The sequence below is a fragment of the Trichechus manatus genome, unplaced genomic scaffold (genome assembly GCF_000243295.1).
Source record: "Trichechus manatus latirostris isolate Lorelei unplaced genomic scaffold, TriManLat1.0 scaffold00155, whole genome shotgun sequence".
Lineage (NCBI taxonomy): Eukaryota > Metazoa > Chordata > Mammalia > Sirenia > Trichechidae > Trichechus > Trichechus manatus.
The window spans coordinates 2,601,481-2,629,124 of record NW_004444091.1 but is presented as its reverse complement, the minus strand read 5'-3'; the positions used below and the strand labels follow the sequence as shown (position 1 = coordinate 2,629,124).

General features: G+C 45.8%; 1 protein-coding gene across 2 annotated transcripts; it reads left to right on the top strand.

Moving 5' to 3' along the window:
- The first annotated feature begins 4,392 nt into the window (after positions 1-4,392).
- Positions 4,393-24,496, top strand: POLM (DNA polymerase mu). Of its 2 annotated transcripts, XM_004386111.2 has the most exons (11): positions 4,393-4,795; positions 6,848-7,031; positions 7,885-7,983; positions 8,139-8,309; positions 10,424-10,495; positions 21,157-21,277; positions 22,857-22,989; positions 23,184-23,286; positions 23,409-23,654; positions 23,736-23,819; positions 24,165-24,496. In XM_004386111.2, the coding sequence occupies exons 1-11, from the start codon at positions 4,470-4,472 to the stop codon at positions 24,249-24,251; spliced, it is 1,626 nt and encodes a 541-aa protein (XP_004386168.2). In that variant the 5' UTR covers positions 4,393-4,469; the 3' UTR covers positions 24,252-24,496. The 2 variants fall into 2 exon arrangements, with proteins under 2 accessions (XP_004386168.2, XP_023596214.1); XM_023740446.1 differs by lacking the exon at positions 23,184-23,286 and having other exon boundaries at positions 6,848-7,040; positions 7,894-7,983; positions 22,865-22,989.
- The last annotated feature ends 3,148 nt before the right edge of the window (positions 24,497-27,644 follow it).

Sequence of the window (27,644 nt, the reverse complement as noted above, 5' to 3'; positions counted from 1 at the left end):
AGTGTCCTGGTAGGGGGGAAGAAATCCAGGCTCATTTATCAAAGATGTTAAGGTCTAAGGTTCAAGCTTTTGGTTTCCATTTTTTTGAACTTAATTCATTCTGCTGGCTAGAGACTTAGTCTCTTATTTTAGACCTTAAATATACTAGTTCCTCCAGCTGGAAAGTACTCTAAGTAACTACTGATTACTTTAATTTTAACACTGTGATTCTTTTTGAGAAGCTGTATTATAAAATATGTCCATCCAGAGCTACCATCTCCCCCTGCGAATTTCATAAAACAAATCAGGAGCTGCCACCTCCCCTTGTGAATTTCATAAAACAGGTCAACATAAAAAGACAAACGGAAACAAAAGTAAATATACAAGGCTAACAACAACAAAAAACCTGAAGAGCTAAAAAGGCATTTCAGGAGGAGTGTAAGAGACTACTTCCCACTAGTTTTAATTTATTTTAGATCCCTTTGCTTCTAATTTACATCTTAAAAAGACTAATCTGGCCAATTCAAAAGTCCCCCATTTAAGCCATCGAAAGTCCCCCATTTAAGCCATCGTAGCGAATCCTTTTCTTTCATTAAGTCATGCCATTTTTCTAACTACTGAGCCGCATTAGGCCCCAAATTCTTTACTATATAGGCAGTGGGTGTGCCAGATGGTGGGCCATCAATTTTACTTTTCTGTTGGTTATTTTCCATTTCAAATTTGGAAAGGGGGAAAGAAAGAGGTTTCAAAACACAGCACTATTTTCCAGACTTTCTCTGAATCACAAAAAGAAACCTAACAAGAAATATCATGGGGTTTGGACACTGTTTCACTTAGATCAATGTGTACCTTTGTTGTGCAAGAGTTTGCTTATGGGTGGCAGTCAGCCTAGTGCTCTAGCCTGTCTCGGGACCACCTTATCCTGTTACGGGAGCCTTTAACATTCATGATGTGCCAGTGACTGCCCTAATGGCTTTTACTGGTCAACCCGTGCCCGAATTTTGTGGCTTATATTGACTCAGAGCTCTTTGAAAACAGAATTACCTCTTTAATGTTTCAAATGCCCAAGTCTGGACACCAAACTGCAGTTCACCAAAAAGAGTTACTAGACATTATTCTTAACCAAAGGATCAAGCAAAAATCTAAGGAAGATTCTCCTTAATCTAACAAGTGGTTTTCAAACAATATGCCAAACAAAAATTAAGAAAACATGAGAAAGAGAACAAAAAAGAATAAGCAAAGGCTTGTTTCCTGAGAGCACTTACCCCATTGGTGTTGAAGGGATGTGGAGTGCGAATGTGTGGGGTCGCGAAGGCAGGACCTCTCTTTGCTGGCTTACGGTCCGAAGTCCAGGTCTCCTCGAGGTCGACTGGATTCGTGGCTTCAGAAAATCCTGCCAGATTAAGGTCATGGAAGCTCCATAGGTACATCCAAACTCCCTGAGGGACCAAATTACTGGGCTGAGGGCTCTGGGGACCATGGTTTTGGGGACCATCTAGCTCAATTGGCATAACACAGTTTATAAAGAAAATGTTCTACATTCTGCTTTGGTGAGTAGCATCTGGGGTCTTAAAAGCTTGTGAGTGACCATCTAAGATACTCCACTGGTCTTACCCCATCTGGAGCAAGTGAGAATGAAGAAAACCAAAGACACAAGGGAAAGATTAGTCCAAAGGACTAATGGACCACAACTACCACAGCATCCACCAGACTGAGTCCAGCACAACTAGATGGTGACTGACTACCACCACTGACTGCTCTGACAGGGATCACAATAGAAGGTCCCAGACAGAGCTGGAGAAAAATGTAGAACAAAATTCTAACTCACAAAAAAAAGAAAAAAAGACCAGACTTACTGGTCTGACAGAGACTGAAGAAACCCTGAGAGTATGGCCCCTGGGTACCCTTATAGCTCAGTAATGAAGTCTCTCCTGAGGTTCACCCTTCGGCCAAAGATTAGACAGGTCCATAAAACAAAATGAGACTAAATGGGCACACCAGCCCAGGGGCAATGATGAGACAGCAGGAGGGGACAGGAAAGATGGCAATGGGGAACCAAGGTCGAGAAGGGGAGAGTGTTGACCTGTCGTGGGGTTGGCTACCGATGTCACAAAACAATATGTGTATTGTTTAATGAGAAACTAGTTTGCTCTGTAAACCTTCATCTAAAGTAAAATTAAAAAGAAAATCCTGCCAGACTACACCATTAATTGTCCTAGAGTAAAATCACCACAAAGTTATAGCAAAGCAACAAAAAAAGATTTTATTCAGCATATGTTCCAAGAGGCACAAGTGGGACAAGCACGCTGCCAGGGCCATGCCTGCCCTAGTCCAAGAAATGTTACAGAATAGGCAACAGTGGGAAACAGACAAGCATGCTGCTAGAGCTATGTCTGCCTGAGTCTGAGGAATGTCACAGAATCATCAGGATATATTAACATTACAAACGGGTAAAATCATTAAAAAATTCACTTTTTCACAGATTGGCTGAAAACGGCTAAGTCACATGATTCTACATTTTGAATAGTCTTTCTTAAAAATTGGTACAAATTTCAGTAATGACAGTCAGTAGGGTCTTCATTGGTCCAACAAATCTTACCATTTACTAAATACTAATAGAAAAAGATAAGAGTGGAAAATATGTGGGTCTTTTGTGCTCTAAGTATTTGTTTATGTTTAAGTTTCCCTGAAAGATGTTTTCCAAGATTGCCCTAGCTATTGTTTTTATACCTCAGGGCCCAGCTGATGTGTCCTTGTGAGTCCTTTGTGAGCCCAGCTCCAGCTGGGTCACATTCTTTAAGCTCAAGGACAGGGAAAATGGCTCCAATTTTATCTCCTAAATCAGAATGAAGTAATTATTCAGGGAAAAGGATAAAAATTTTTAAAAAGCTTCTGCTCAGTTACTAATAATGTAACTAATGTAATTCAATATAGATTTTATAAAACAATTTTGTTGTTAGTATTCATATACTCTAAGAAATATTACATTTAAGCAATTTGCAACTATATTTATCACATTGTATTCTGTTATTAAAATTGATAATAAACAAGGATTCTTTATGGGCTGGTACCGGAGGAGGTCCGTGGGGGGGGGGTGACACCAACCCTAGTGACACCACTGGGAATTAGTCTTAATTTCAAAACGTCACAGACCCTTTTTCCTGATTTGTTTTTTGACTTTAATTTTTTAATAGTGTGGAACCCAGTTTATATTAAAAATAGATACTTTACTTTTAATTTCAGAGTCCTTTTCTTATCCAGGAACTTAATTCCTGACCCAAAATTAATCCGCTGTTTTTTTTCTTCTCTCTTAACCCAAAGTGGCTAATCTGACTTCTTTCCTGTTCCAAAGAGCAGACCATGACAAAACTATTAACCTGTGATTAAATGAGAAAGATTGAATTCATGAAATTTTTAGAGTCTCAAGACTGCAGGTGGGGAGATGGAGGCACTTTCCCTTGTAAGTTACCTTTTTAATATTAACTCAGTAGCCATTAAGTACTTTGTCACCATGGAAACCTTTATTTTTTTAAGTAAAAGTTATTTAAGTCTCTGCGAATTCTCCATTCTCTAGGTTTCCTCTCGCAGGAGGAAACCTTTCTCCTATTTGCAAATTGTTTATTAAACCATAGAGCAATCAAATATTGTTATTATTTTGAATACGATTATATTTTTAACAATACATATTTTAAATTTGTGCGTAGTCAAGTTTATCTTTGTTTTCCTTTAGCGTTTCCAAGTTTATTGCCATACTTAGATTATAAAAACATTCCTTGACTTTTTTTCCACCACATTTTTTGGTTTCTCTTTTAGAGTTAAATCTCTGACCCATCTGGAATTTATTTTGGCGTTAACGAGGGAGGGAGGGAGCCAGCGTCTATCTTTCCAGATGGCCGGCTGTTGTCCCGCCATTCTACCGAAAGCCTGTGCCAGGTTGTGAGAAGCAGCCCCTTATCGCCCCCAGCCCTCATGCCAGTCTCGGTCGGGCTCTGCCCTCCGCCCGCTGCCGAGTCTACCTGCCGAGCGTCCCCAACCGCGCGCGGTTCCGGTCCCCCACAAGGCAGGGGGTGGCCGGCCCCGGACCTGCCCTCTCTCTGGCGCCGCCGCCCGTCAGCCGGAAACCCGGGCGGGGCGGGAGGGCGCAACCCAGCCCTCCAAGCCCAGGATGGTGACCCCAACCCCCATTCCTTTCCAGAGTCCCCTCCCTCCCCTCGCCTTCCCCGCCCCCGCCCTCTCCCTCCGCTCTGCGTCTCCTGCTCCCTCCCTCCGCTCACCCCCTCCTTCCCTCCCTCCGCTCACCCCCTCCCTCCCTCCCAGAGCCCCGAACCCCTCTCCTCAGCCCAGCCCCCTTCCCTGCTGTCTCCGAGGCCCCGCCTCTCCTTCTCTTCAGTCCTCAGGGTGGGGCTTTCCGCGAGAAAATTTGAATAAAAGGCGTGTCCTCTTGTATTTGCATAGAGGCGGAGCAAGTCCCTCTGCGCTGCCTCATTTGTATGGGGCGTGGTGTGGCCCCCTGTTATTTGTGTGGAGGCGGGTGTCACTTCCTTTTCGAGCGGACTTCCCTCTGCCTTCCGTCTGTTTTCCTTCCGGTCTCCGTACCCTGCCGCCTTTCATCCGCCGCTATGGTTCCGGTGCTTCCGAAGCGGCGGCGAGCGCAGGTCGGGTCCCCGGCCGGCGCCACTGCCTCCTCCGCGGAGCCTTCGGCTCGCTTCCCCGGCGTCGCCATCTACCTGGCGGAGCCGCGCATGGGCCGCAGCCGCCGCGCCTTCCTCACCCGGCTGGCACTCTCCAAAGGCTTCCGCGTCCTGGACGAGTACAGGTACGCGCGGTCTGAGCGCTACACTCGCCGTCCCGCGGGTCGTCGTGAGGTGGTGTCCGACTCGCGCGCAGGGGCTCTTCTGCAGAGGGTTGCTGCCGCCGGCACCAGAATGGTACTCGGCGAGGGTACTTCAGTTCCTCACCAGCAGATTGTCGCGTCCTCGAGGTGCCGGGATGGTGATGCTGAGAGATTTTGTACCGACCGCTCCACCTCAGCGTGTGGGACACTGGCTCTTGAGTTCGGCTAGCGAGAGATACTTGTATCATTATTATAATGCTGCAGCACCCGGTGGAGCCGGAGGTGGTGGTAATGGAATACGGATGAAATACCCGTACGGAATTTTGGAGCAGAGCAGCCACTTTCACGTAAGGTGGTTTCGATGAGGCCTCTTTACAGCTGAGGATACTGAAAATCAGAGATCTGAAATGGCTTGCACTTAGCTAATGGAGGTGGAGGGGCACCAGAGGTGTTTGGATTCCAAGGTAGCCTTGGCACTTTATGGCCACGTGACCTTCTGAACCTCAGTTTCCTCTTCTGTGAAAGGGTGCTATTACCAGTTAGAGTGTTCTTCAGGATCACTTTCAGAATCGAATGAGAAAACAGATGCCAAAAGCTTTGTAAATGGCCATGTGGGTGTAAGGAGTAATTATTAATAAATGGTGTTATTTGCTAGCAGCCCTTCTGCCTTGGGTGAGTCCCATCTTGCTCTGTGATCCAGACTGACTCTTTCAGGAGGCTCTGAGTCTGCAGTCTCCCCTCTGGGCAGGGCTGAGACAGTGATTTGCGTGAAGACGTGCTATAGGGAGGGAACCAACGGTTACAAGGAATGGTGGCTGCAGAGGAAATGCTGAGATCACCAGAGCTGAGGGTTCCCATAGGTTGGAAGTTGGGAGGGCCAACGAACCACAGCCTGGTCCCTTTGCACTATTTCTTTTGACTATTTTCTTAAACATTCCCAGGGACCGCTCCTGTGCCAGACCCATTCAGCAAGATGATGATAACAGTTAACAGTGCATAGCAGCTTACTGTGTCCCAGGCACTGTCCAAGCCACTTTGCTTCCTAACTCATTTAAACTTTTACAACAATCTAACAAGGCAAGTCTCTTATTATCTCTGCTTTTCAGAGAAAATTGAAGTACAGAAGAGTGAGTGACTTGTCCAAGGGCACACAGCAAGTATGTGACAGAGCTCAGGTTCAGACCCCAGTAGTCTGGCTCCAGGATTTGTGCTTGTCTTAGTCATCTAGTGCTGCTGTAACAAAAATGCCAAAAGTGGAGGACTTTAACAAACAGAAATTTATTCTCTCACAGTCTAGGATGGTAGAAGTTCAAATTCAGGTTTCCAGCTGTAGGGGAAGGCTTTCTCTGTCGGCTCTGGAGGAAGGTCCCTGTCATCAATCTCTCTCCTGGTCTAGGAGCTTCTCAGCGCAGGGACCCTGGGTTCAAAGGGCATGCTGTACTTCCACACTGCTTTCTTGGTGGTATGAGGTTCCCCTGTCTCCCTGCCCGCTTCTTTCTTTTGTATCTCAAAAGAGATTGGCTCAAGAGACAACCTAATCCTGTAGATTGAGTCCAGCTTCATTAACATAATTGCCTCTAATCCTGCCTCATTAACATCATAGAGGTAGGATTTACAACACATAGGAAAATATCATCAGATGACATAATGGTGGACAGTCACACAATCCTGGGAATCATGGCCTAGCCAAGTTGACACACATTTTGGGGGGACACAGTTCAGTCCATAACAGTGCTTATACCCCAGCACTTTAGATGAAGATGGAGGCGGAGGGGGAGGGAGACAGACAAATTCACACATAGTCAGGCTGGGTTTGTGAGCATAGCTAGAATAGAGACCACAGCTCTGTAATTGCTAGAGTGGTGGAAATGTTCATCTGCCAGGAGAAGGTGGCAGTTGAAGAATGAATAGGTACTCACCAGGCAGAAGGGACAGCAAAAGCAAAGACTCAGAGGTACAGAGTGAAGTAGGAAGAATGATGGGGCCTGGGAAAGGGCTCTGGTCCTTACCTTCCTCCCCTGTCCTCTGGCCCAGCTCCGAGGTGACACACGTGGTAATGGAGCAGACCTCGGCAGTGGAGGCTGTCTGCTGGCAGGAGCGCAAGGCAGTGGCTGCTCTCTCAGATTGGACCCTCTCAAAACTGGTGAACATGAGCTGGTTCACAGAGAGCATGGCGGCTGGGCAGCCTGTGCCTGTGGAGTGCTGGCACCTCCTGGAGGTGAGCAGGGTGTAGGATCAGAGGTGGGGAAACAGACAAACCCCTGGTGCAGGCTCAGCTGGGACAGGGAGATGTGGCAGCAGCGCCTCAGTATCCTTCAGAAGAGGCGGACAGTAAGGGCTCTGCCCCAGACCACTAGGTGGCCCTCAGAAGCCAGTTGTGGGACCACAAGTGGGCTGGGATGGTTCATTCTCAGCACTGGTGCAAACTCTTTGGGGTTCTGCTTATTTTTAGCATCTTCATTCCTTTCTTCCTCACCAGGTAGTTGAGACTGACCCCAAGTGAGATGACCCAAGGGTCAACAGGAGCCCATCCCAGGATGCTTTCTGGTTCATAGGCTCTGTCCCACCTCAGTGCTCCTGGGCAGGATATAGCTGGGGCTGCAGGTGCGGCTCAGGAGCCAGGCTGCCTGCATCCAAATCTTGGCTCTGCCTGTGAGCTGTGAGGTGTGGGGCATGTCCCCTAACCTCTGAGGCCTCATGTTCCCATCTGAGTCCCCAGCCCACTCAGTTGGGAGGACTTGGGGACATGGAGCACACAGAGCAGCCTTGCAGCAGCAGGAAGAGTGCTCAGTTAGTGTAACAGTCGTTGTCACTACTGCTCCTGATACTCTGACCTGGTCTGCAGGGCTGGGCCTCTCTCTGCCCCAGGCCTCGAATCATTTTTTCACCCTCTCAGAGTTTGTGCACTCTGCCCTGCAAGCCCAAGAGCCCGAGGATGGCTGCCCCAGGATAGGCATGGCTCCTGGGTGCTGCCTGATTGCCTTGCCAGCATGTACATCATTCCCTGCATCCAACTTTGGGCCCTGCTGGGCCTGCGACCTTGTGGCGACCCATGCATTGCCCATCTCCAGGTGACCAAGCCCAGCAAGGGGGTTCCCAGCCCAGCATGGGTGCCAGCCTATGCCTGCCAGCGTCTCACGCCTCTCACACACCATAACACCAGCCTGTCGGTGAGCCATGGGTCCCCAGCTTCCCTGAGATGGGGTTTCTGCCCTGTCCTAGCCCTGGGGGTGGAGGGATATGGGTACAGGTGGGTGGTAGTTCAAGAGTTGGGGCTTGAGGCAGCCTGTCGACCCCACCCTTGACCACTGGTTCTTCTCTACAGGAGGCTCTGGAGACACTGGCAGAGGCAGCAGGCTTCGAAGGCAGCGAGGGCCGCCTCCTCTCATTCCGCAAGGCAGCCTCTGTGCTCAAGGCCCTGCCCAGCCCCATCATAGCCCTGAGGCAATTGCAAGGGCTCCCCCACTTTGGAGAACACTCCTCCAGGGTCATCCAGGTCAGTGCTCACCACACTGAACACCACACAGCTGTAAAAGGGCTTGGTCTGGATGCGAGTGGATGGGGGTGAGAATCATGGCCCCCTCTCCCAGGAGGCCTTGGAGCCTGTGTGAAAATGACATGAGGGCAGTGTCTGACCCTCTCCAACCCCACAAGGTGGAAGGAGAACCAAGATCAATAGCGCAAGACTGATTCCCATGAGGTGGAGGCCAGACAAGCCTCCTCTTTGCTCCATCTTTACTAATTCTGACACCAACCATCCCTCGCACAGAAACTCTCTACTTCTCTCCTGGGTTCGATAATTCATTGCACTGGCCATACAAAACTCACAGACCATACTTACGATTATAGGGTTTATTAGGGATATAACAAGTTACAGATCAGGCTCAGGAACACTCAGGATATAGTTCTTCATCCAGGACGGTTTCTTCCCAACTGTGCTCAAAGGCATGCCTCTCCCTGGCCCTAGGCCTCTCCCCAAAGGCGCTCAGCTTTCTCTCTCTGTGCGCTGAGAAGGACACTGCGCTGTCCCTGCCAGCTTTCTCCTGCCACTGCTTCTTACCGTCTTCAGGGTTACAGCTTGCTCTCTCTCTTGGTCTCCTGCTTGCAGGAGCTTCTCAACACAGGATCCTGGGCCCAAAGGACATGCTCTCCACTCCTGGCTGTTCTTCCTTGGTGGTGGTAGGATCCTCTTCTCTGCTCTGGAACTGGCTCTCTTTTAAGGCAAAACTGACCAATCCCCTTGGTGGGCCACAATTACCCTATCACACAGTCCCGCCCAAACATCTGGGTGGGAGTTACAAGACCATGGCTGGAAAGGCCACACAAAAGTAATCAATTACACCGCACCTGGTGACAAAGAGGGAGGGTGGCTTGGTGGTTCAAGAGCCCAGCTATGGAGGCAGACAGATGGAGTACAAATGGTGGCTTCAAGACTTTGGATAAAACACTGAGCTCAGATTCCTTCATGATTGTACACTGGGGACATACCACTTACCTTAGGGCATTCCTCTTGTTATCGTCATTATTGTCAGTCTCAAACTTCCCAAAACTGTGGGAAGAGAGCAATCAAGTAAGAGCACACAACTTTTTAAAATACGAAGTTTCTTAGTTATCTAGTGCTGCTAAACAGAAATACCACAAGTGGATGGCTTTAACAAACAAGTTTATTCTCTCAATCTAGTAGGCTAGAAGTCCAAATTTAGGTGTCAGCTCCAGGGGAAGGCTTTCCCTGTTGGCTCTGAAGGAAGGTCTTCTCATCAATCTTCCCCTGGACTAGGAGCATAGGAGCCCTAGGTCCAAAGGACACGCTCTGCTCCTGGCACTGCTTTCTTGGTGGTATGAGGTCCCCCTGTCTTTCTGCTCGCTTCTCTCTTTTATATCTCAAAAGAGATTGGCTTAAGACATAATCCAATCTTATAGATTGAGTCCTGCCTCATTAACATAACTGCTGCCTAGCCCACCTCATTAAAATTATAGAGGTAGGATTTACAACACATAGGAAAATCACATCAGATGACAAAATGGTGGACAATCACACAATACTGGGAATCATGGTCTAGCCAAATTGATAGATATATTTTTAGGGGACACAGTTCAAACCATGACACAAAGCATTTGAGGATCCAACACTTTAAGTTGTCCTCTTGTACACCTGAATTGTAAAGAGATGGTGACAAAAAGATACTTTTAAATGCTTTAAAAGTAATAACCTTTAAATGAAGTTGTATGGAATTCATCACATACATTTGACAAGTGATTATGTACTGTGGGACTTTTTATTCATCTGGGAGGTGATTCATTTGACCTGGACTCTCAGCTGTAACTCCAGGCCCCAGGGGATTTGAGACTCACAGGCTGGAGCCCCTGCCCCGTCCAGCTGTGTGTCAGCAGCTTTGTTCATCCTCCCTGGCACAGCCTTCTGCTTCCCACAGCCTCCATTTTCAGGGCCTGCTGGATCCATAGACCATAAGGCCGCCTCTATGCAGGGTGCTGGAGAGGAATGCCCCATCCCCACCCTGACGTTCTGTTCTTCTCTTTCTCCCAGTCAGGCTTCCAGAGTGCTAAATGTATCCACTGGCATAGAGTTTTATGTTGTTTCTCCTCCCACAGGAGATGCTGGAGAATGGAGTATGTGAAGAGGTGGAGAGGGTGCAGCACTCAGAGAGGTACCAGACCATGAAGGTGTGTGCGAGGCAGTACTGGGGTCTGGGGGCTGCTCTTGTGCCCATGGAATCCCTCCAGGGCCCCTGCATGGGCAAATAGCCCCCAAGGAGCACAGCCCTCCCAGTTTTCCCCTGAGAGTGGTGGCATGGTCCATGTGCTGTGCAGAGAGCGTGAGCAGGCTGGTGGGCTGGTGTCCTCAGGAACAGTTTCTGTCAGTTTATTTTTTCTTTTGAATAGGCCATACTTTGCTGTTTCTTTGTAGGCTTTGTGATTTTTTGTTGTTGAAATCTGGACATTTGAATATTATAATGTGATAACTCTGGAAATCAGATTCTCCTCTTTTCCCAGAGTTTGCAGTTCTTGATTGTTGAAGGCTACAGTTGTCTGTTTGTTAAGTGAATTTTCCAAACTTTTTTGCAGAGACTGCATTTCTTATCATGTGTGATCACTTAAGTCTCTGTTTCTTTAGCTTGTGTTCAGCTAGTGTTTTGACAAAAATTTTTTGAACACTAGGAGCTAAAAAAAGAAGCCAAAAAAGAAAAACATCTTTCCCAGTCTTTGCTGATTGCCTCTGTGCTGGTGCACTCGTTTTACACTTAGCCAGGCTCTTTGCAGCTTTGCCTTAGCCTTCACTTCTTGCTTGCCCTGAGCCTAGAGAAAGCTTAGGGTCTTCTCAGGTCTTTTTTAAGCATGCTTCCTGCCCTAGACATGCACGTGGCTTTCTACATTCTTCACTATACATAGGCACTTGTGACTGTCTTAATTTCCCAAAGAAACTCCCTGACTTTGGCTGCTCTATTGTATGTCTCAGTTATAATCTCCTCCCTGACTTTGGGTGCTCTATTGCATGTCTCAATTAAAATCTTTTATTTTCCTCTGCCATTTTGTTTTTTTGTGTCTTATACCTTCTTTGCCTTTCATTTCCTCCAATACTGCCAACTTTTGTATTTTGTTATATTTGTAGTGAACCATTTTCATTCTCCTTTCCTTTTGTATGTATTTTTTAGATATTATCTTTTTGGTTACCATGAGGATTACATTTAACATCTTACATTTATCACAACCTGGTTTAAATTAGTACCAACTTAACTTCAGTGACATACAAAAACTATCCTATACTGTTCCTCAGGAGCCCTGATGGCATAGTGGTTAAGAGCTATGGCTGCTAACCAAAAGGTCAGCAGTTCGAATCCACCAGCCACTCTTTGGAAACCCTATAGGGCAGCTCTGCTCTGTCCTGTAGGGTCACTATGAGTCGAAGTCGATTTGACCAGAACAGGTTTGGTTTTTGGTTTTTCATACTGTTCCTCACACCCTCCTCCCACTCCCCCACCCTCGTTTATGTTATTATCAACTATTACATCTTTTTACATCATGTGCCCTTATGTTACATAAGCTTATACTTATTTTTTATGCATTTTTCATTATAAAGGATAAAGGACGTAACAACTAGAATTACCAAGCAAAAATACCTTAAAACTTGCCCATTAAATTATCTTTAATGGACATCTTTTTTCTATGTATGGCTTCAAGTTACTGTCTAATGTTCTTTTTTTTCCATCTGAAGGACTCCTTTTAACATTTCTTGTAAGGCAGGTCTAGTGGTTACGAACTCTCTAAGCTTTTATCTGCGAATGTCTTAATTTCACCTTCATTCTTGAAAGTTTTGCTGGATATAATATTCTAGGTTGATAATTCTTTTCTTTCAGCACTTAAATAATGTCATTCCATTGCTTTCTGGCCTCCAAGATTTCTAAAGAGAAATTGGCACTTAATTTTTCTTTTTTAAATGATATATTTAATAATATTTTATTGAGTTTTTGGTGGAAGTTTACACAGCAAGTTAGGTTCCCATTTGATAATTTCCATACAAATTGTTCAGTAGTATTAGTTACATTATCACAATGTGTCAGCATTCTCTTTAATTATGTTTTGTTTGCTCCATTTCCAGTACTCTAGTTTCCCTGCTCCCTTATTTTCACATCTTTGCTTTTGAGTAAGTGTTGACCTTTTGGTCTCATACTGATGGTTTTTAAGTAGAGCACTGATCTTATGGGTAATATCCTTTTTTGTGTGCCATTCTGCTATTTCTCGAAAAGGTGATCTTGGGATAAGTTCAGTTCCAGGGCAGTAGTCTTAGGGAATCTTCTGTTCTCTACTGTTCCAATTTGTATTGCTTTTTTTTTCATATATATTTTGTATGAGAATTTAAGTCCTGCTCCACATTTTTCTCCCATTCTATCTGGGACCATCTATTGTGACCCTGGTCAGAACGGTCAGTGGTGGTAGCTGGACACCATCTAATTCTTCTGGTCTTAGGGTAGATGAGGTTGTGGCTCATGTAGGCTTGTCTTCTCTGAGCTTCTGGTTACCTTCTTACTGTTTTGCTCCTGGCGAGTGGAGACCTGCAATTGTGTCTTAGATGGCCGCTTGCAAACTTTTAAGACCCCGGAAGCTACTCACTTCACTAGGATACAGATCATGATTTTTGTGAACTATATTATGCCAATTGACTGAGTTGTCTCATGAGACTGTGATCCTAAGCTTTCAAACCCAGAAAACCAGTGTTGGAAGTTGTTTAGTTATGTCTGTGAAGTATCTATATCTGTGTTTTAAATGAATATATGCATCTGCACCCACGTATTTGTATTTATACATACCTATAGATAACTCTTATCTGTTCTCTCCTATGTACACACCTTTACCTACCCATATACTAATATGCCTGTACTCATCCATAGGTGCTTAAACACTCATTTTTACTTTGGTTGTGCTGTGCTCACTACATTCACATTTGGTGCCACTTTTAACACCAGCAAAAAATAAAAAAATAGCAAGTCTCTATGACCTAAAGCTTACTTTCCCCTCCCCTCTCCTCTTCCTGGTAACCACCAGTGAACATTGGTCTCTCTCTCTATATTTATTCTTATCTTCTTATAAAAGAAGAATTTACAATATTTGTCCTTATGTGCTTGATTTACTTCACTTAGCATTATACGCTCCAGGTCCATCCATGTTATAACATGTTTCATGGACTCATCATTGATCTTTATAATTGTGTAGTATAATTGTATCTATGTACCACATTTTGCTTATTCATTCATCTGTTGATGGGCACTTCGGTTGTTTCCTTTTTTTTTTTTTGCTGTTGTAAATAACCCTGGAGCCCTGGTGGCACAGTGGTTAAGAGCTCAGCTGCCAACCACAAGGTCAGCAGTTGGAATCCACCAGCTGCTCCTTGGAAACCCTATGGGGCAGTTCTGCTCTGTCCTGTAGGGTTGCTATGAGTAGAAATTGACTTGATAGCAATGAGTTTGGTTTTTTGGGGGAGTTTATTGTAAATAAAGCTGCAATAAGTGTGCATATGTCTGTTCGTGTCACTACTTTTAGGACTCTAGGGTATATACCTAGGAGTAGGATTGCTGGATCATATGTTAGTTCTGTTTCTAATTTTTTGAGGAAGCGCCATACGTTTTCCATAGTGGTTGTACCATTTTACAGTCCCATCAGCATGGATAAGGGTTCCAGTGTCCCCACATCCTTGTCAACATTTGTTGTTTTCTGTAGTTTTGATCAGTGCCATTTTATCTGGGGTGAGATTGTCATTTTGATTTACATATCTCTAATGGCTAATGATTGTGAATATCTTTTCTTATGTTTGTTGACTGCTTGGATGTCCTCTTTGGTGAAAATTCTGTTCATGTCCTTTACCCATTTTGTGGTTGGGTTGTTTGTCTTTTTGTTGTTGAGTTGTTGCAGTTTTCTGTGGATTTTAGAGATTAGTCCATTATGGAATAAGTTGTTTCTGAAGATTTTTTTTGCCAGTCTGTAGATTGTCTATTTGTTCTTTTAATAAAATCTTTTGATGAACATAAGTTTTTAATTTTTATAAAGTTCCATCTATCTATTTTGTCTTCTATTTGTTCATTTGTTGTTATATTTGTTATCTTATTTTTACAAAGGATTAGGTCCCATAGTTTTCTTGTAGGAGTTTTATGGTTTTAGGTTTAACATTTAGGCCTTTGATCCATTTTGAGTTAGTTTTTGTGTATGGTGTGAGGTATGGGTCCTGTTTCATTTTTCAACAGGTGGATATCCAGTTTTGTCAGCATCATTTATTAAAGAGACTGTTTCTGCCCCACTGAATGAACTTTGACCTTGTCAAAAATCAGTTGTCTATAGATGGCTGGGTTTAATTCTGAGTTCTCAGTTCTGTTCCATTTTTCTGTGTGTCTATCATTGAACAAATACCAGGCTGTTTTGATTACAGTGGCTGCATAAATGTTTTGATATTAGGAGTATGGGGACTCCTGCTTTGTTCCTTTTCTTCTTATTGCTTTAGCTCTTTGATGTATCTTTCCTTTCCCAATGACATTGGTCATTAGTTTTTCCATTTCAGTAAAGAATGTTGTTGGGATTTGTATTGGGATTACATTGTATCTGTAGATCACTTTAAGTAGAACTGACATTTTCAATATAGTAAGTCTTCCAGTCCATGAGCACAGGATGTCTTTCCATTTTTGTAGGTCTCTTTTAGTCTCTTGTAGTAGTGTTTTATAATTTTCATTGTATAAGTCTTTTGTTGTCTCTGGTTAGGTTAATTCCTAGGTACTTTATCGATTTGGAGGCTATTATATATGGTATTGTTTCCTTGATTTATTTTTCAAAGTAGTCTTTGTTAGTGTAGAAGAACCAAACTGATTTTTGTGTGTTGATCTTGTACCCTTCAACGTTGCTAAATTCTTCTATTAGTTCCAGCAGTTTTCTTGTGGAATCTTTAGGGTCTTCTATGTACAGGGTCAGTATAAGTTGGAATCGACTAGACAGCTGTGGGTTTTTTTTAATATATATGTAGGAGTTTTTATGTATACAGTACGTGGAACCAGGGATGTCATTGCTAATGTCAGATGGATCTTGGCTGAAAGCAGAGAATACTAAAAAGATGTTTACCTGTGTTTTATTGACTATGCAAAGGCATTCGACTGTATGGATCATAACAGATTATGGATAACATTGCCAAGAATGGGAATTCCAGAACATTTAATTGAGCTCATGGGAAACCTGTACATAGACAAAGAGGCAATCGTTTGAACAGAACAAGGGGATACTGTGTGGTTTAAAATCAGGAAAGGTGTGAGTCCGGGTTGTATCCTGTCACCGTACTTGTTCAATCTGTATACTGAGCAAATAATTCTAGACACTGGACTGTATGAAGAAGAAGAATGTGGCGTCAGGATGGGAAGAAGACTCATTAACAACCTGAGATGACACAACCTGACTTGCTGGAAGTGAAGAGGACTTGAAGCACTTACTGATGAAGATCAAAGACCACAGCCTTCAGTATGGATTACACCTCAACATAAAACAAAAGTCCTCACAACTGGACCAATAAGCAACATCATGATAAACAGAGAAAATATTGAAGTTGTCAAGGATTTCATTTTACTTGGATCCACAACCAATGCCCATGAAAGCAGCAGTCAGGAAATCAAAGGATGTATTGCATTGGGCAAATCTGCTGCAAAAGACCTCTTTAAAGTGTTTAAAAGCAAAGATGTCACTTTGAGGACTAAGGTGTGCCTGACGCAAGCCATGGTATTTACAGTTGCCTCATATGCATGGGAAAGCTGGACAATGAATAAGGAAGACTGAAGAAGAATTGATGCCTTTGAATAATGGTGTCGGCAAAGAATATTGAATATACCGTGAACTACCAGAAGAACAAACAAATCTGTCTTGGAAGAAGTACAGCGAGAATGCTCCTTAGAGGCAAGAATGGCGACATTTTATCTCACATATTTTGGACTTGTTATCAGGAGGGACCAGTCCCTGGAGAACGACATCATGCTTGGTAAAGTAGAGGGTCATCAAAATAGAGGAAGACCCTCAACTAGATGGATTGACACATTGGCTGCAACAATGGGCTCAAGCATAGCAACAATTGTGAGCATAATGCAGGACCAGGCAGTGTTTCATTCTGTTGTGTATATGGTCGCTATGATTCAGGACTGACTCGACAGCACCTAACAACAACATAGGATCATGTCATCTGTAAGCAAATAGAGATAGTTTTACTTCTTCCTTTCCTATCTGGATACCTTTTATTTCTCTTTCTTATCTTATTGTTCTGGCTAGGACTTCCAGTACAATGTTGAATAAGAGTGATGATAATGAGCATCCTTGTCCCATTCCCGTTCTCAAAGAGAAGGCTTTTAGCCTTTCTCTGTTGAGTAAGATGTTGGCTGTTGATTTTGCACATATGTTGAGAAATTTCCCTTCTCTTCCTATTTTACTGAGAGTTTTTATCAGGAAAGGGTGTTGAATTTTGTTGAATGATCATTTGGCTTTTTTCCTTTGTTTTATTTATGTGATATGGAGCCCTGGTGAAGCAGTGGTTAAGTGCTTGGCTGCTAACCAAAAGTTTGGTGGTTCAAACCCACCAGCCACTGCGTGGGAGAAAGATGTGGCAGTCTACTTCTGTAAATATTACAGCCTTGGAAACCATATGGGTAGTTCTGCCGTGTCCTATAGGGCTGCTGTGAGCCAGAATCGACTCAATAGCAGTGGATATTTATATGGTGGATTACATTAATTGATTTTCTAATGTTGAACCAGCCACCCTTGTAATCCTAGTATGAATCCCACTTGATTGTGGTATATGATTTTTTTGATATGTTGCTGAAGTCTTTTGGCTAGAATTTTTTTGAAAACTTTTGCATCTATGTTCATAACAAATATTGGTCTGTAATTTCGCTTTTTTGTAATAACTGTGCCTGGTGTCATGGATTGAATTGTGTCCCCCAAAAGTATGTGTCAACTTGGTTAGGCCATGGTTCCAGTATTGTGTGGTTGTCCACCATTTTGTGATTATAATTTCATGTTAAAGAGAATTAGGGTGGGATTGTAACACCCTTACTAAGGTCACATCCCTGATCCAATGTAAAGAGAGTTTCCCTGGGGTGTGGCCTGTACCACCTTTTATCTTACAAGAGATAAAAGGAAAGGAAAGTGAGCAGAGAGTAGCGAACCTCATACCACCAAGAAAGCGATGCCAGGAGCAGAGCACATCCTTTGGACCCAGGATTCCTGCACGGAGAAGCTCCTAGTCCAGGGGAAGGTTGATGACAAAGACCTTCCTCCAGAGCTGACAGAGAAAGCCTTCCCCTGGAGCTGATGCTCTGAATTTGGACTTGTAGCCTACTAGACTGAGAGAGAATAAATTTCTCTTTGTTAAAAGCTATCCACTTGTGGTATTTCTGTTAGAGCAGTACTAGATGACTAAGACAATACCTGACACAATACAGAAAAACAAATTCAAAGAGGAGCAAGTACCTAAATGTAAAACTAAAACCATAAAATTCTTAGAAGAAAATGCAGGGGCAATGCTGTTTCAAGAAGACCTCAGGGGACATTTTTGGTTTAAGGTTTAAAGATTATCTCAGGACAGTAGTTTCAGGGTTCATCCAGACTCCATGGCTCCAGAAAGTCTGGAGTCCATGAGAATTTGAAATTCTGTTCTGCATTTCCCCCTCTTGATTAGGATTCTTCTGTAGAGCAAAATGTTTGTAATGGTAGCAAGACACCATCCAGTTCTTCTGGTCTCTCATGGCAAAGGAGGCAGTTGTTCATGGAGGTAATTAGCCACAATCCATTTCCTCCTCCTATTCCTGACTCCCCTTCTTTCTCTGTGGCTCCTGGTGAATAGAGACCAATTGTTGTGCCTTGGATGGCCACTTGCAAGCCTTTAAGATCCCAGTCCCTATGCAATGAACTAGAAGGTAGAACAGAAGCACTAAACGTGTTATTAGGCCAGTTAACTGGGATGTCCCATGAAACCATGACCCTAAAGCTTTAAACCAAGGAACCGAATCCCATGAGGTGTTTGGTTGTACGTAAGCAGCCCAGCAGCTATTCTTTTTGTTGTTGTTTTTCATTTTTGTGAATATATCTATCACACAGTTTTTGCCGATTCAACTTTTTCCAGGAATACAACTATGGACAGCACTTATAGTAATCAGCTGTGCAACCCTACCCTTAATGCAATTTTTCCATCACCGTAAACTAAAACTCAGTACTCCATAAGCAATAAAGCCCCCAACCCCCTCCCTCCTCCTCCAGTAACCACTAACAAACTTTGGTTTCTGTACATTTGCCTTTTCTTGTCTTTTTATATAAGTGAGGTTATACAATATTTATCCTTTTGTAATCGACTTATTTCACTCAGCATAATGTCTTCAAGCTTCATCTATATTGTAGCATGTATCAAGACTTCATTTCTTCTACTGGCTGAATAGTATTCCATTGTATGTATGTACCACATTTTCTTTATCCGTTCGTCCATTGATGGGCATTTAGGTTGATTCCACCTTTTGGTTATTGTGACTAGTGCTAGAATGAACATTGTTGTACAAGTCTCTTTTTGAGTCTCTGCTTTCAAGTCTTTTGGGTATATATCTAGGAGTAGAATTGCTGGGTCACATGGTAGTTCTGTTTTTAGTTTTTTGAAGAACTGCCACACTGTTTTCCACAATGCCTGTACCATTTTGCATTCCCACTAGCAATGGATAAGGGTTCCAATTTCCCCATATCCTTGCCAACATTTGTTATTTTCTGATGTTTTTTATCTTAGTGATCCTAGTGGGAGTGAAATGGTATCTTATTGTGATTTTGATTTGCATGTCTCTGATGGCTAATGACACTGAGCATCTTTTCATGTGTTTGGTGGCCGTTTGAATGTCCTCTTCATTGAAATGTCTATTCAGGTCCTTTCCTCATTTTATGATTGAATTATTTGTCTTTTTATTGTTAAGTTGTCAAAATTTTATATATATTTTGGTTATTAGATGCTTACTGGATTTATAGTTTCCAAAGATATTCTCCTAGTCCGTAGCTTGTCGTTTCATTTTTTTGGTAAAGTCTTTTGATAAACAAAAGTTTAATTTTTATGAGGTCCTTTCTAGCCATGATCTTGTGACTCCCACCCAGGTGATTAGGTGGGGCTGTGCAAATAAGATAATTGTGGTCCTCTGAGTGAATTGGTCAGTTTTGCCTTAAAAGAGAGCCAATTCCAGAGCAGGGAGGAGAGCTCACCACTACCAAAGAAGGAGAGACCTGCAGCAGAGACCTGCAGGACCCGCAGTGGGCTTCCCAGCCCACGGAGCAAGAAAGCTGAATGCCTTGGGCAGAGACTGAGGGGCAGGGAGAAGTCTACGCCTGACTCACAAATTTGGCATTTGCCAGCCTCCGTAATCACGTGAGCCATTTCCTTTGTATAGTTCGTGAGCTCTGTGAGATGTTGCAGTGAATTAGGGAACCCAAAAATAGGAGGGAGAGTACTGAGGCTAGAGGGAGTAGTTGATGTTAGAGACTATGGAGTGGTACAGCATCTTGGAAAAGTTAGACATTTGGGACATCTTTAACCTCTGCCTCATAGGAACCAGCTTTGTGATGATTCTTATAAAATAAATTATTTGTTTAGGTCCCATTTATTTATTTTGTCTTTTGCTTGTTTGTGCATTTGTTGTTGTATTAGATAATCCATTGTTGAAAGCTTGGCCTGACAGCGTTGCCTCTGCTTGGACTTCTAAGAATTTTATAGTTTTAGTTTGCACTTTTAGGTCTTTAATCCATTTTGAATTTGCTTTTGTGTATGGTGCGAGGAATGGATCCTGTTTCATTTTTCTGTGTGTGGAAATCCGATTTTTCCCAGCACCATTTACTGAAGAGATTCTTTCCTCATTGAATGGATTTAGCACCCTTGTCAAAAATCAGTGGGCTGTAGATATGTGGTTTATTGCTAGGCTCTCAGTTCTATGTGTCTATTGTTATACCAGTACCAGGCTGTTTGGACTAGTGTAGCTGTCTAGTATGTTTTAAAATCAGGTAGTGTGAATCCTCCTACTTTGCTCTTCTCTTTCAACATTGCTTTAGCTATTCGGGGCCTCTTGCCATTCCATATAAAGTTGAGGATTGGTTTTTCTATTTATGTAAAGAAAGCTTACAGAATTTTGATCAGGATTATGTTGAATCTATAGATCATTTTGGGTAGTATTGACGTCTTTAACAATATTAAGCCTTCCAGTCCATGACCGTGGGACGTCCTTCCATTATATAAGTCTTCTTTAATATCTTTCAACAGTGCTTTATAATTTTTATCATTAAGCCCTTCACATCCCTGGTTAGGTTTATTCCTAGGTATTTTATTCTCTTAAATGCTATCGTAAGTGGAATTGTTTCCCTGATTTCCCTTTCAGATTTCTGCTTGCTGGTGTATAGAAACCCAACTGATTTTTGTTTGTTGGCCTTGTACCCTGCAGCTTTGCTGAATACTTAATAGAAATTTTGTTGTGGACTCTTTGGGCCCCCTGTCATTTTCGTCGGGAAGAACTACTGGGTTGCAGCTCCTAGTAGGTTAGGGAGGTGTGGGTTTTCCAGTGAACTAAGATCCTGTACTCTCCTGGCTTGTTGGGTGACTGTTTGGGTTATGCTAGAGTCACAGGCTAGAACCATATTCAGTTCTGGGGAGAGACCTTTTACAGAGAAGCAGAGGGGCAGGTAGCTCTTCAAGGTCTTTCAGCAAGTGGGAGGCTGGCCCTTGACAAAAAGCAGGACCATCATCTTCATCATGCTACAAGAGTTTCGCTTCTGACCATGCTGATGGTGTTAACTCCTCCACACAGCTCTTCACCCAGATCTTTGGGGTCGGGGTAAAGACTGCTGACCGCTGGTACCAGGAAGGGCTACGGACCCTGGATGACCTCCTCAAGCAGCCCCAGAAACTGACCCAGCAGCAGAAAGCAGGTGAGCCTTCTGTGCAAGGGTGAGCCCTGGGCTTCCCCAAAAGCCACCTGGATCTTGAAAGTTTCCCATGCAGTACAGCCCTCTGCACTGGCACATAGCAGACACCGATTGCTGCCTGGGGGCCAGGAGAAGAGAAGCTGGGGAGCAGGCAGCCCAGGGAAAGGGTTCCTGGGTGTCCACCCTGTGGAAGTGGGGCTACCCCCACCCTTAGTTCATGACGGTGACATTCTGAGGGCTCCTACTGGGTGCAGGGATGGGTTTTTTACTCCTGACTCCAGGGTCTTCTTGGCACACACACAGTGAGGAAGTCCGCCTGAGCAGCCTGGGCCCTGGGCATGTCTTCTTGACCAGAGTGGTTTCTTGGTTGGGTGCACATTGCCCGAACTGATAGCTGTCGCCCCATGCCGATAGGGGGGTTAGGGGAGCAGTGGAGGAGGTGACGGGCCATTGTTGGGAGGCGGCAACATGCAGTGGGAAGAACATAAACTTTAGTTCCCAGGCTTGGGTTTGAGCCCCGTCTCTAACGCCTGTTCTGCAGGTGACCATGGCCTTTCCGAGCCTCAGTTACTTTTCCTGAGAAAGGAGGAAAACAGCGATGGCACTGGAGTTCCATAGGCTCCTCTGGGAATGCCTGGCACATGGTCGGCTTTCCCCGGTGGCTTGGCTCACCCCGGGTTGGGGGCTGTACTCTCAGAGCGGCCCGGACCCCTTCCAGGCTGAGGAGTCCCCCGTGGCCAAGCAGGCACCACCAGCTCACTGCCTTTGAACAGCTTCCCTGGGGCTGGGGAGGGCAGACAGTTATTATTTCAAAAGCCATTTCTGGACATTCTAGATGGAGGAGGGGAAGCCACCTAAGAGGCCTTAGGAGGGACCCCTGGTTTAGTCAGGAGGAAGTAAGAGCCGTGCCTAACGAGGGTTAAGTGTGTACCATTCCCCTGGCTCTGTTCCATCACCTCCCCCCACAAGTAAAGATGGGAGTAGCCAGCAGCCATTTTTGAGAGCTTGCTCTGTGTTGAGCACTGCGGTTCCTCACTTTTAAACCCCCTCAGCTGTGTGTGGCAGGTACTATGATTCCTACCGGGCAGGTGAGGAGGCAAGAGACTTAGCTTAAAGTGAGGTGTTGACAGGTCGCAAAGCCATATTCTTAACCACATCTCTTTATTACCCCCCATCCCATTTTACATACGGGAAAACTGAGGCATTAACAGTGAGGCAGGACTCCCTGTCACTGTCCATCTTGACTGTTGATGTTGAGGTCCTTATGGGATGTTGCACTGCAGTTCTGCATGGTGTTACCATTGGGGGAAGCTGGGTAACGGGTGCAGCATCTCTGTGTTACTCTTTACAACTGTGGGTGAATCGACAATGGCCTCAAAACAAGTTCAGTTTTTAAAAGGGGGAGGGGATAGTGTCATGCTTCGATTGGGATCTTGATCCAGTCCCTGCGCCCTGCCTTTGCTCCCTCCTCAGGGACTTCTCCCCGCTCTGTGGAGCCCCGGGGTGAGTGCCTGTGCTTGAGGAGGACACGGGGCTCTGGCGAGTAAACACGCCAGGACTCAGTAGAGGCGGGTGCCCGCAGGCCTCCAGCACCACCAAGACCTGAGCACCCCAGTGCAGCAGCAGGACGCGGAGGCTCTGCGGCAGATGGTGGAGGCGGCTGTGGTGCAGGCCCTGCCCGGTGCCACTGTCATGCTGACTGGTGGCTTCCGGAGGTAAGGGGGCCCCTGAACAGCAGAGACCCAAACGTGCCCTTCCTGGCTCTGCTCCACACTCCCCCAATGAAGGGAGCTGGGGAACACTAAGGCAGGACTCCCCCTCACTGAAAGGGGCCCAGGCTGGAGGGAGGGGGTATGTGGTGGGCTGTGTTCCCAGGTCCGGGCCACAGAGTCAGCCATGTCCCCCTTAGGGGGAAGTTGCAGGGCCACGACGTGGACTTGCTCATCACTCACCCTCAGGAAGGCCAGGAAGTGGGGCTGCTGCCCAGAGTGGTGGGCTGCCTGAAGAACCAGGTGCGTGAATCAGGGCGTGGGAGTGGCCAGTAGGAGATGCAGGGCAGTGCTTGCAGCAGGCCCGGCCTCCTGCCTCTCCCAGCATTGCTGAGCATTGCTCACCTGCCTGCCTCTCTCTGCAGGGCCTCATCCTGTACCACCTCTACCAGCATAACCACTATGGGGACCCTGCCTACCCAGCGCGGCAGAACTCCACCATGGATACCTTTGAGAAGAGTTTCTGCATTTTTTGCCTGCCGCAACCCCCTGGGGCAGCTGTTGAGGGGCCCCAGAGGCCCTGCCGGGCCTGGAAGGCGGTGAGGGTAGACCTGGTGGTCACCCCGGTCAGCCAGTTTCCCTTTGCCCTGCTTGGCTGGACGGGCTCCAAGGTAGAGCAGTGAGTTGTGGAGGGGCAGGGCTGGTGGGTAGGTGGGGTGGGCCCTGCTAGTGGCAGTCTGTTGTCCCCTCAGCATTTCGAACGGGAGCTGCGCTGGTTCAGCCGGAAGGAGAAGGGGCTGTGGCTGAATAGTCACGGGCTCTTTGACCCAGAGCAGGTATGTTGCCGTGGCCTGGGAGCCTGGGGACAGGAAAAAGCCCTCGCAGTCTGCTTCCTGGCCCACAGGGAGCAAATCTGACTTTAGGCCCCAGGCCCCTCTATTCCTGATAACCGCAGGGCCAGAACTGGGTCTCTGCATCCCTGAGCCAGGCCCTTCAAGAGTGCGCCCACATGGTGGTGGTGGCTCAGCTCTGCCTGCCGTCACAGCCTCACCCCACAGCCTCTCCATGGAAGCAGTCCTGATGGCTCTCAGTGCCTGCCGTGGTAGAGGGGCCTGGGACGAGCCCATGCTGTGGGGCTGCTCAGAGCCTGGCTCCGGGCCACTCCTCTGCTTCTGTTGCAGAAGAAGTTTTTCCATGTGACTTCAGAGGAGGACATCTTCAGACATCTGGGCCTGGAGTACATTCCTCCTGAGCAGAGGAACGCCTGATCCTGTCCACGGCCACCTCCCCGCTCCACCACCAGCCTTCGCTTTCATGGGGTGCCCCAGGAAGCCAGACCCCACATGCCCCCTTGGAAGTAGAAGATGTGCTAGTGTCCCTGTGTCTTCACCCCAACCCCAAAATGGAGGGCTGAGCTCCCACCCACCTGGACCAGTGTGCCCCTTGTCTAACCCAGCCCGGAGCCCAGAGCCCAGAGGTTGTGCTGTTTCTGTTGGGTGGAATGAAAGTGTGCACTGAGATTAAAGAGCTGAGTTTTCTGAACGCACTGCTGTGTAGAGTGTGATTGGGGGGCGTGGGGTGGGGCTTTGTCTGAGGTCAGTTCTGCTGGGGCACTCCCCACCTGTCAGCTGTGCCTGAGCCGGAGGAAGGAGGTCTTTGCATGCCCAGACTCAGACCAGTGTCACTGATGGGCGCCCTTGGGCGAGCGCTCAGCCCCTCTGTGCTCAGGCTTCTCGCTGGTAAGGGGGGGCTCTGAATGGTGCTCACTTCACAGACTCAGCCAGCCTGAGACTGAGTGTGAATTGCCCAGCGCAATGCCTGACCCAGTGTTCAATAAATATCGGTTGCAATTATTGTTAACCGTTTTAGAACACTGAACCAGAGTGTCAGGAGGAGGGCGGTGTAGCCCTTTGCCCAGCAGCTGCTTTGAGCCCAGCTAGTGGGCCGTATGGTGGAAGCTGTCATTCCTGCCCCCTAGTGGTGTGCTACTGCAAGAGGGGAAGGCCCCGGAGAGGGAGTTTGGAGGTCGAGAACTTCCTCCAGCTCTGGGGCTTAGCTTTTCTTCCTGCCTACGTTTGCACCCCAGCCTCCTAACCAGGCTGCCTGCCTCAGCCTTTGCCCCTTTGAGGTTCTCAGCACAGTCTTGTTTAAAGAGGTTGGATCATGTTGCACTTTGCTCAAACACTATCTCACTCAATAAAAGCCAAGGTCCTCAACATGGCCCCCAAGGCTCTGTCCCATCTGACCTTTTTGCCTCCTGCACTCTCCCGTAGGTCTGGCCACACTGGCCACTCCTGTGGCCATTCTAGGTCCATTCCTGCCTCCCTACCTGATGGGCTCCTGCCTGGCACACTCTTCCCCAGATGCCCACAGGGCCAGCTCCCCCACCTTCTTTATGTCATTAATCAAGTATCTTACTGAGGCAAAAGTGCCGAGGTGGGCTGGCCCCCCGGCTCCCCTCTGCGTTCCTCTAATCCCCAGGCACACTGCCTTCGCCCTTGTGGTCCCTCCTCCGGGAATGTTCTCACCCCAGTGTCTTGTGTATTGCTCCCTTTCCTCCTTCAGGACTAGACTCAGAAGTCACCTTGTCAGGTGAGGCCTTCCCTGACCACTCGGCACATTAGACGTTACTTTTTAAATTAACGTGCAGTAAAATTGAGCCGTCTTGGTGTACAGTTGTAGGAGCTTTAGCACATGTATAGATTTGTTCACCACCACTACCAGGACACAGAACAGTTCATCACCTCAAGACCCTCATGCTGTCCCTTTGTGGTCAAGGCTCTCCCTACCCCTAACCTGCTAATCTGTTTTTCTGTCCCTGTAGTTTTGCCTGTTCCAGAACATCATAGAAAAGGAAGCATACTCGACCTCTTTCACTTATTCTACTGACACATGTTGTCACGTGTCAGTAGTTGGTTCCTCTTTACTGCTGATCAGTGTTCCATGCCGTCAGAAATAACTCAGAACACCACTGCTAGATTGCTGTGCGGATTAATAGACAGCTTTAAAGTCGTAAATCGAGTAAATTCAGTGCTCCAATTAAGTAATCTCTTCAAAGTGCTATATATGTAATTTTTTTTTTGCTGTTGACATTGTTAATTTATTTATATTTTATTATGCTTTAGATGAAGGTTTACAGAGCAAATTTAGTTTCTCATTAAACAATATACATAGTATTTTGTGACATTTGTTGCCAACCCCGCAGTGTGTCAATACTCTCTCCTTCTCGACCTTGGGTTCCCCATTTCCGTTTTGTCCAGCTTTCCTGTCCCCTCCTACTTTCTCATCCATGTCCCTGGGCTAGTGTGCCCCTTTAGTCTCATATACATGGTTGAACTACATGTGTTATTATTTGTTTTATAGGCCTGTTTAATCTTTGGCTGAAGGGTGACCCTCAGGAGTTACCTCAGTACCAAGTTAAAAGGGTGTTGGGGGCCCATACTCTGGGGGGCTGTACATACAATTTTATCAGGAACTTTGAACACAAAATTTTTGATTGGTTGACAGTTATGTCAGAATATATAAATCTTACAGAGCCGTATGTGCTCAAACATCAAAGCTTAAATAGAAACCGTGCTAAGACAATCACAAGATCGATGAGTCATGGTTACAAGACCCCCGGAATCTTGGAAACAGGACACGTTCATTAATCTTCAGTTGTTTTCTGAAAGAATATGTTTCAAGTGTTTCAGTGTGTCTGATCACCAAAATACAATTATGTAAAACAAGACAAATCCATTGCCATCAAGTCTATCTGACACATAGGGATCCTATAGGACAGAGTAGACAGCCCCGTGGGGTTTCCAAGGAGCAGCTGGTGGATTCCAGCTGCTGACCTTTTGGTTAGCAGCTGAGCTCTTAACCACTGTGCCACCAGGGCCCGAAACAAGACAAGCTACTGCTAAAAGTAAGGTACAGTTTAAGGCATAACTAAGCTTTAAAAATTATATACATACATATATATACACACATATTTTTTGTTGTTGTTAGGTGTCATCGAGTTGGTTCGGACTCATAGCAACCCTATAGGACAAAGTAGAACTGCCCTATTGGGTTTCCAAGGAGCAGTTGATGGATTTGAACTGCTGACCTTTTGTTTAGCAGCTGTCTTAGTCATCTAGTGCTGCCACAACAGAAATACCACAAGTGGATGGCTTTAACAAAGAGAAATTTATTTTCTCACAGTTTGGTAGGCTAGACGTCCAAATTCAGGGCGTCAGCTCCAGGGGAAGGCTTTCTGTGTCTGCTCTGGAGGAAGGTCCTTGTCCTCAATCTTCCCCTGGTGGAGGGGCTTCTCAGGCACAGGGACCCTGGATCCAAAGGACATGGTCTGCTCCCGATGCTGCTTTCTTGGTGATATGAGGTCCCCCCACTCTGCTCGCTTCCCTTTCCTTTTATCTCTTAGGAGATAAACGGTGGTGCAGGCCACACCTCAGGAAAACTCCTTTTACATTGGATCAGGGATGTGACCTGGGTAAGGGTGGTGTTACAATCCCACCCTAATCCTCTTTAACATAAAATTACAATCACAAAATGGAGGACAACCACACAATAGTGAGAATCATGGCCCAGCCAAATTGATACACACATTTTTGGGGGGACATAATTCAATCCATGACAGCAGCTAAACTCTTAACCACTATGCCACCAGGGCTCCATAT